This window comes from Mustela nivalis, assembly GCF_964662115.1.
Source record: "Mustela nivalis genome assembly, chromosome: 15".
NCBI lineage: Eukaryota > Metazoa > Chordata > Mammalia > Carnivora > Mustelidae > Mustela > Mustela nivalis.
Window position 1 is genome coordinate 27119556 of NC_139034.1, and position 9222 is coordinate 27128777.

The 9222-nt window shown below is 44.4% G+C and overlaps 1 protein-coding gene across 7 annotated transcripts; it reads right to left on the reverse strand.

The window, feature by feature from the left end:
- Positions 1 to 426: 426 nt before the first annotated feature.
- CCDC70 (coiled-coil domain containing 70) lies at positions 427 to 7125 on the reverse strand. 7 transcript variants are annotated; one of them, XM_082700560.1, is made up of 3 exons: positions 7029 to 7046; positions 3956 to 4028; positions 427 to 1322 (listed from the first exon to the last, which is right to left on the reverse strand). In XM_082700560.1, the coding sequence occupies exon 3, from the start codon at positions 1291 to 1293 to the stop codon at positions 574 to 576; it is 720 nt and encodes a 239-aa protein (XP_082556686.1). In that variant the 5' UTR covers positions 1294 to 1322; positions 3956 to 4028; positions 7029 to 7046; the 3' UTR covers positions 427 to 573. The 7 variants fall into 7 exon arrangements, with proteins under 7 accessions (XP_082556686.1, XP_082556684.1, XP_082556685.1 ...); XM_082700558.1 differs by lacking the exon at positions 7029 to 7046 and adding an exon at positions 6906 to 7022; XM_082700559.1 differs by lacking the exon at positions 7029 to 7046 and adding an exon at positions 6762 to 6887.
- Between the last annotated feature and the right edge of the window lie 2097 nt (positions 7126 to 9222).

The following is a 9222-nucleotide window of genomic DNA, read 5'->3' on the forward strand; positions in this document are numbered from 1 at the left end:
GGGATTCCCCCCCCCCCCCCCCCGCTTGTATTCTAAATGGGTCACAGGGGAGCAAGAAGCGCAGGTGAGTTGTTTGAGAGCCCTGTGGCCTTCTCTGAAAAGCCGTGAGGGCACTCCAGGTCTCTGAGACTGTTCAGAGTGGAAAAGAAATGATTGTCCCACTGCGTGACAGTAGTGTGGGTGGCTCAGCTGCTCCCTGTCCCTGTCTGTCTCTAGCTGGAGTTGTCTGAGCCCCTCTTCTCTCCCATTCTGACTTTCAGAGAGAGCCACAGGGTCTCTGCTCACGGACACTCACACATGCGGGGCTCAGGGGGAAGCGTGCAGAACGGAGCTGTGTGCAGACAGCCGTACAGCCTGGCGGGGGGGGGGGGGGGGGGGAATATGGCCTCGGAGAAAAAAAATGAAGCTGGCCCTATTGAAGAAGTTGTTTTTCCAAAACTCTCCCCAGGACTTTATTAGATCTTTTGAAGCAAGGAGACCAACAAGCACATCTTTTCTCCCACACATGGGGTCATCCTGGACTTGAATCCCAATCCAGCAGAGCCTGGACCCTGTGGCCCTTGTTCCTGGGGCTCAAGCTCTGCCTCGGGAGAAGGCTGGTGGTTGTGGCCCTCCATCGGCGTTATAGTGCCCGTCTTCAGGTATCTGCTCCTCGGCAATATGGCCACCACCTTCTACCCAGAATGCTTTCTCCTCCTCCCAAAGGGCATTCTCTTCCTCCCAGAGGGACTTTTTATCCTCCCACAGGGCCTTCTCCTCCTCAAGAAGAGCTCTTTCCTCTACCCACAGGGCTTTCTCTTCCTCCCACAGGGCCTTGTCCTCCTGAAGAAGGTTCCGGTCTCTTTCCCATAAGACATTGTCCTCTTTCCAAAAGGCCTTATCCTCCTTCCAAAAGGTACGGTACTTTTTCCAAAAGGTTTCCTCTTCTTCTCGGAAAGATCTTTCTATTACCCAGAATTTTTTTTCCTCTTTCCAGAAGGTTTTCTCTTCTTCCCAGAAAGGTCGCTCCTCTTCCCAAAAACCTAAGATCTGACCCCGGAAAGCACGGATCTTGCCTCGGAAATTCCACATCTCTTCCCTGAAGTCTTCTATTTTCTCACGAAAAATGTTCATCTCTTCCCGAAAAGCCTTTTCCTCCTGCAGTTTATAGATTAGTTTCTTCTGGCGAATGTTGGGTGAGGAGCCCACCATTGACCGGAAACAAGCAAGCCCCATCCATTTGCTCACCTTGAAGGGAAACATCTTCTTAGTGAGCCAGAATGGTGCGGTGGCCATGATGGAGGACAGGGCCATTGGCCAGGTCCAGGTCAGCTGGTCAAACCCTGTGGGGGTACCACAAAAACATGTTCATGAGTATCACATGCCAGAGAACAAGCCCCTGTATTACCTGTTTCTCTCTTTGTCCCATCAGCTGTGTTTGTGAGAGCCCAGATTTGGTAGACCAACATGCTGTGGGGTCATGCCTTTGGGCTGAAGAGGCGGTTAGTATATTCAAGCTCAAGGCTGCTAAAATCAGAGAGTCTCAGCCAACAAGGACAGGGGTTCTCAACAAGGGCACCAGAACACACAAGTTTGTTGTGCTCACTTAAGGAGTGTGTCACGGGATTTTTTGCTTTTAAATAATAAAGTACTGCAACCCACAGATGACTTACTTTTGTTAAACCAACCAGAATTCATTTATTTTTTTTTTAAAGATTTTATTTGTCAGAGAGAGAGAGAGAGAAAGAGCACAAGCAGGCAGACTGACAGGCAGAGACAGAGAGAGAAGCAGGCTCCCCAGTTAGCAAGGAGCCTGATCCCAGGATCCCGGGATCATGACCTGGGCTGAAGGCAGTGGCTTAACCGACTGAGCCATCCAGGTGTCCACCAGAATTCATTTAAAGTTGTGTCATTCTCACTTGGGGATTGCTTATAACCTTCTCATGGTCACGCTCATGACAGGGTGCCACATATGTGAATATCCTGTCACCGGTCACCTGGAAAACAGAGCGTGAGACCCACTGACCTAGAGGGGACCGTTTTAGTAGAAAAGTCTTTTTGGGGACCAGAGGCTTAAAACAGTAAGTTGAGAGACAATGCCACATGTTGGCAAGAATATGGAAAAGAGGAGCTCTCACAACAGGGAGTAACATTGGACTATAGGGAAGACGTGTTATGACCCAGCAGCTCCACTTCCAGATATGTACCTGGAGGAAACTTATGAATCGTGACCAGGATACACATATAAGAATGTCTGAGAAGCTTTGTTCAGGGAAGCTCAACACTGCAAACAATCCAATGACCATCACAATAGAACTGAATTTAAAAACGGTAATCTGTTCACGCACTGGAGAGCATAGCTATGTGCAACAATGCAGGTGAATCTTATAAACATAAATGTTGAAAGAAAGAACCAGGATCAAAGGATTTCAAAAAATTAAGTTCCCAAAGAGGCAAAACTAAACTCACCTATACATAGGTGATAACACAAAAAGCACAGCAAGGAAGTGAGTCCCATAATTCGAGATAGTGGTTACTTGTAGGGGTGAGGGTGGGGTGGGAGGTGTGATACTAAGGGTGGTGACTAGATGAGGATATGAGGGGGGTTGGGGGGGGCTTCTGAGGGGCTTGCAGTCTTCTCTTTGACTTGGGTGATGGTCACGTGTGTGTTCATTAGAAAAATGTGCTACGCTCTATGTTTATATTCTATGTACTCCAGTTAGTGTATTGTATTTCATGATAAAATATAAGCTAGGGGAAAAGGAAGGAAGGAAGGGAAAGAAAGAAGAAAGAAAAGAAAGGAAAAGGTAAGAACAGAACAGGGAGAGGGAGAGGAAAACATTGCCATATATCTGAGGGATCAGGTATTAGAACTTTCAGAACTCCCCACCGACATTCCAGTAACTGCAAAGGTGGGTCAAGGGATGACAGAAAAGGTTAGACATTGGAGAATGGGTAGAAGCAGGGAAGACAAGGAGGGCGTGCCCCTGGTGAGGCCATTGATTTCCATTTTGAGCTTTCTGGAAGCAGCTTCCAGGGTCGGCCTCACTCCGTGGGCCTGGCTGAGCACCATGCAATGGAGAACTTCTGGTCTTTCTCCTTTTTCCATTTTCTGACTTGGGAGAAGAGAGTGGAGGGAGAAGGAAGGACACAGCTGGGGGGTGGGGTGTGCATGTGTAAGAGAGACGGTGGCTCCACTGTGGGCAGCTGGTGGCACTGCCATATCCACCCAGCCACACAAGCAGAAACCTGGAGCTCACCCCGACTCCTTCCTCTTCTTCACCAGACTTTGAATCCATCACCAACCCTCCCGGTTAACATTTCTTGAAACCCCAGGCCCTGCTTCATCTCCTTGACCACCACTGGTTCAGGCCAGGACACCTCCTACCGTCTCCTGTTGTTCTGGGTTTGATCTTACCCTTCCATCTGCCCCAGGGGTGTTTCTAAAACACATCACATCGCACCTGCTCACAAAGCTCTGAAGACCCCAGCCCAATCCAACACCCTGATAAGATGCCCACTGTCTCCAAAGCTAAGTTTCAGTAATAATAGACTATATCCGGTTCTCTGGACAAGACCCGCAGTTTCTTGTTCTTGCCTCCAGGCCAAGGAACCTGCGGCATCCCCCATATTCTCCCATTGTGGGCTTGGATTCTTGTCTGCACCGTCCCCTCTGAAAGCTACTTGGAACCTCCAGGGAGTCTGGGTGGCAGCTGGTTACACATCTGTCTGACTCTTGGTTTCAGCTCAGGTCGTGATCTCAGGGTCGTGAGATCCAGCCCCGCATCAGGCTCTGTGCTCAGCAGGGAGTTTGCTTGAGATTCTCCCTCTCCCTCTACTCCCCCCCACCGTGCTCTCCCTCTCTCCCTCTCAGATAAATAAATAAATCTTTAAAAAAAAAAAAAAAAGCTACCTCCAGCCGAAGTCAATCACCACCTCTTCCATCGTACTGTGTCTACCCAGTCCCCTGACTTACTTGTCACATTTGGTTGAAATCAGGTGTGGGTGTGCCTTGTTGCCATCCCTGTAACCCAGTATCTCATATGAAGCTGTGGATGTAAGGAGGTAATTGATAAAAATGTTGGTTGACTTGAACTGAATTTCATTGAATTTTGGAATTTTGATTTTCTATGTTGTATTTTGGTTATTTGTCTTATTTATGTTATTGTCGGTATCTTGAGGTGGGAAAATGTGCCTCCTTCTTCAAGTACCTACATTTACCGCTTTCCTTTAGGAGAACACAAAGCAGCCCCTCAACAAGTGTTTGTTGAACTGGTTTAGGAAACTCTGTGGGCAAAGCCTCTGGGTCAGCTGGAGTCCAGGACCGCAGGCAACGGCAATCAGCTTTCTAATTACAATGTCAGGAACAACAGCGGCTACACGCACATTCGTTCAGCCCTTTGATGCTGGGCACTTTACCAGCATTATCTGTTTAATCCTGTTAACCATACTGTGAGATGAGCACCTTGATTTACCTCATTACATAACTCAAACTTGAGCAAGTTAAAAACCCATTCAAACAATTAAGTAGGTGAGTCAAGATTCTGTTAGTAAGTGCCAGGAGTGCATTACTCGGTCAAACAATACTGTTTGTAAACACCATCGGGCTCATATTTTCACTAGGAAGACTGTGTGTGTGTGTGTGTGTGTGTGTGTGTGTAAGAGTGACAGCATTTGTATCAAGCCCTTGACTTACTGATAACAACTTAATGATAACATTTAGCAACTTGGTCACTAATTTTAAATGAACCTCTTTTCTCCTCACACAATCCTACTGCTGGAGGAACCTATGCCGACTCCCACCCTAAAAAGCAAATCAAAGAAGATGGAATGTTACCACTGAAGAAAATAACTATATTTTTTCAATAAACAACGAAACAACACTCATAAAAGTCTACTTTCGTTCGTCTGTTCCCAATTCACAACAAAACAAAACAAACCAACCAACAAAAAAACCATTTTGGGGCAGGCTTCTGACTTTCTTCTGAAATGTTTCCTGGACCTATCCCAACACCAAAAGTAACCACCTTCCAAAATTACACTAAAGCTTTATTTCTTACTCCTTGGGTAATGTTCGCACTAACTAGAGCCCTCACGGAATCAGATTAATAAATTCTTTTCTCCTTTTGGCCAGAGATACCAACAGTTGCCTAAGTCCGCAATTCTCTTGTCCAGTTTCTTCCAAGCTCTTCTTCTCTGGCTCTTTCCATGCCTGCACGCATTTGCTGCTCTAACACTGGTTGTTGCTCTTGGCGGGCTTTCCTCTCAGGGCTGTGCTCCATGAACAGTGTGGGCATTCATGAGGAGAGCGCCCCTCAAAGCTGGGTGGAGAAGTCAGTTCCAGGGGGCTGGCTCAGTCCATGCAGTCACTCGAGAAAAAAATCTACAAATCACAGGTCTGTGAGCACTAAGTGTTCACTCTACCTGCTTTTCCCCCCAAGTCTGACTGCCTGCTTGGCAACAGCAGGAGAAATCTGCTTATGGCACTTGCTGACAAGAAATAAATGTATTATAAGTCAAGTATTCAAGGATTGCCCCTTGTTGCCAGAGGATCTGGGTTCCTACGTGTGGAGAAACAGAGGCCCATGGGCTGAAGCTTCTTCAGCTTCCAGCACCCTGTCTTGGCATTCACATCCGGGTTAACGCTCTCCTCTGGGCTCCTGGCCAAAGCCGGGCCCTCCCCACCCCCATCTCCTCACAACCCAGTAGGAACATTATTTCCTCAGCATTAATCCCTCACGGGCCTTCCCCTGTCTCTCTCTCTCTTTCTGCTCATTCTGGCCTCTGAGCACACAAACACACTTCAAACGACCACCCAACTGCCCAACCATAGAATCCACTAACTCCCTGTGCTCATTTGCTAGCCCTCTCCTCCTCGAAGAGTCTTCTCAAAGAGCAGCTGCCTATCACTATCCACCCCTTCTGAATTGCATGTATGCCTCATCCGCCGGCAATCTGTCTTTTGCCTCCTTCTGCCACTGAAACTAAATTTGTCAAAATCATGAGTGACTTGCTAGTTGCTTAGTCCTTTGTCCTCACTGACCTCTGGGTAGCATTTGACATTAGTCCTTTTTGAAGCTCCTTCCCCTTGGCTCCTATAACACGAGGCCATCCTGCTCTGGTACCACCTCCTAGACTGCTCTTTCCCCATCTCTTCGTGGCCTCTTTTCCCCAATGGAATATGCTTTACCCTCAGAAGGCAGTCCCCACACCTCATGGAGCTCTTACAGAGGATGAATTGGGTATGTCAAGTACCTAGCCCAGTACCTGGCCCATAGTAAGGGCTCAATAAATAGCCATTTTTTGCTGTATCTCTCAGCCACCTTCCCTGATGCCTAGGCTCTAGCCTCAAACATGCCAAGGTTTCCTCAGTTCCCCGCCATGCTGTTCTCTCTTCTTAGATAGCCTTTGCCTAACCCCACTTCCCTTCACCCAGCTAACTCTTCAGGACTCGGTCACCTCCTCTAACAGCCTCTCCAGACACCCCTGTCTCCACCAAGTTAAGACTGAGCAGATGCCTCTCTTGTCCCACTAGGAACACTCCGTCTCGCATCTCTGTGCCTGGTATCCAGTAAAACGACAGGTACATAATACGTGTTAAGTAAATGGCAACTGAATGAAGGGGAGTCTCTGGGTTAGAATGTTAGGGAAAATTCATTTGCAAGTTTTTCTCATGATGACTTAAATTATCTTTGAAGAAGAGTTAAATTAAGCGTGATATCAAATACATAGAAGTGTGTGTAGATATAAAGCAAAAGATAAAACTGTAAAGGTGTACCTACAGAGATATAAAAACATGAATCAAAGAAACACGCCTCATCTTCAGTATAGTACTTCAAGACAAGAACGTAGTTTTAAGGAAAACATTATGTATAACTCTATGCTTCAAGCCACTACTATTCAATCTAAAGCCAACCGTTACTTACTACTTAGCTGTTTCCCAAGTGGGCAAGTACCGTAGCCCTCAGAGGGCAGGCAACCATTGTTACATCACAGACCCCCTAATGCTGTTTGCAGTGACCCCTCTGCCCCTCTTAGTCCTGACTCACAGGGTAGGGAGGGCCAGGATGGGTAGGAGACTTTAAGGACTAGAGAGAAAAAAAACTTGCCCATCTTCCATCTTTGACTTCACCAATAAGGTGGCTGTTGATGACTCACAAATGATTGTTACCTCACATTCTACCTGGATGGTGTCCAGGAGCAGGCTTCTGGAAAACCACGTTGTGGTTGTGGGTTTGTAGGTGATGAATCCTTTCTCTTGCTGTTCTCGAGATGCTGTCTTTGGCTTTTGACAGTTTGACTGTGATGCGCCGGCTCATGCATCTCTTTGAGTTTATACCACCTGTGATTTGTTGAGCTTCTTGGAGATGCAGATTTGATGCAGTTTTTCCTCAAACTTGAGAAGTTCTTGGCCACGATCTCTTCAAATATTCTTTCTTCCGCTTTATTCTTCTTTTAGGATTCCTTTTATATGCAAGTTAGTAGCTTGAGGGTATCCTACAGTTCTCTGGGGCTCTGTCCATTTTCTTCATTCTTTTTTCCAAATTTCTATTGCTTACACGGGATAATCTCAATTGATCTGTCTGTGCTCATGTAGGGAGTCTACAATTCTGCCTTAGCCTTCAGTTCCTTGCTGTGCAAGACCTCAAGGTCAGCTAGAGGTAAAGGATTATGAAGCATGTACACAGTCACATATGTGTGACCTCGATTCCCATAAATAATATGTTAGAATTTTTTGGTGTCTCCATGTTATTCCCCAGTTTTTCCTTTTAGGTTATTTCTCAGCTTCTTTTTAGCTCCAACTGGTAACACTGCCTCAGGAAACTGAGATATTAAAAAACTGCCACTATATTTTTTTTTTTTTGGCAAATGCCCCGAGGTAAAGGCTATTTGTACAAAATTAGCATTGACTTAGGTCAAACACAGACAAGTCCTGTGGATGGAGCTTTTCAGTGAACTGCCAGACAGGTCAAATAGTAATGATTCTTTGGAGAAGGGGATTTTGGGGACTCCAAACCCAACTTGTTCCCTTTCGTGGCCATTCTAGAGGTCCCAATCATTGGCTTTAATCATCATTCTTTTCTAATATATATTCTGAAGACTATCCGTTTCCCTATAAATACACTTACTTGATCTCACATGTTTTGATATGTCACATTTTAACTATCCTTCAGTTAAACTATTTTCTGATATTTCCTGTAATTTCTTCTTTGACCCACTGGCTATGTATAAGTATGTTACTTAATTTCCAAAAATATGGGGATTTCCAATTACCTTTTTGCTGTTGATTTCTAGCTCCATTCCACTCTATGTCTGTACAAAGCATATGGTTTGTATACTTGGTGTCATTTCAATTGGTTAAGACTTGCTTTATGGCCCTGCAGCTATTACATTTTGATAAATGTTTCATGTTCACTGGAAAATAATTGGCGTCCTTCAGTTGTTTGTTGCTATGTTCTTTCTATATATGAATTAGGTTAAGTTTTTAACTATGCTCCAATCTCCTATATCTTTGTTGATTTCTATGACTGTTCTGTCAGTTACTGAAAGGATTTACTTACAGATCTATTTCTCCAAATCTATTTCTCTCTCCTAGTTCTGTCAGTTTTTGCTTTATATACTTTGAGGTTAGGTTATTGGGTATACCCATATTTACAACTATTATATTTTCTTAACATACTAACTTTTATTTTTATGAAATATCCCTCTTTATATTTGGTAATGCTTCTTTCCTTAAGTTCTACTTTGATATTAGTATAGATACATCACCCTTCTTTCATGTTGGCATGGTGTATCTTTTCTATCTTTCCATTTCAACTTTTCTGTGACCTTGTATTTAAAGTGTAGTTCTTGTGACTAGCATATAATCTAGTTTTGTGTTTTCCACTCTGAAACAATTTGTTATCTCATTGGGATATTATTTTATATTCACATTTAATATAATTATTGATGTATATTTTGATTCAGCTCTGTCATCTTAGCACCTTTTCTGGACTCACTTATTCAATGTTTTTTTTCTTTCTGATTAATTTATTATTCCATTTCCCTTTATTGTTTCAGTAGTCATATATTCTTTTAGTAATGATCCTAGAGATTAAAATAGGCATCCTTGAACAACTAAAGTATAATAGGCATTTTCACCTTTATCACATTATTGATAATGCTAGAATCTTAGAAGATTTTATCCCCATTCACATCCCTCCCTCTCATCTTCTACATTTTGTTGTCATGAACTTTTTTTTA

What these genes read in the sequence shown, in the direction of transcription:
- CCDC70 (XM_082700555.1), bottom strand. Translation starts at nt 7,092, where the DNA reads ATGGGCAAGTTTTTTTTCTCTCTAGTCCTTAAAGTCTCCTACCCATCC. An exon ending in ATCCTGGCCCTCCCTACCCT is followed by an intron (nt 1,323 to 7,028) that starts GTGAGTCAGGAC and finishes GTACCCCCACAG; the next exon opens with GGTTTGACCAGCTGACCTGG.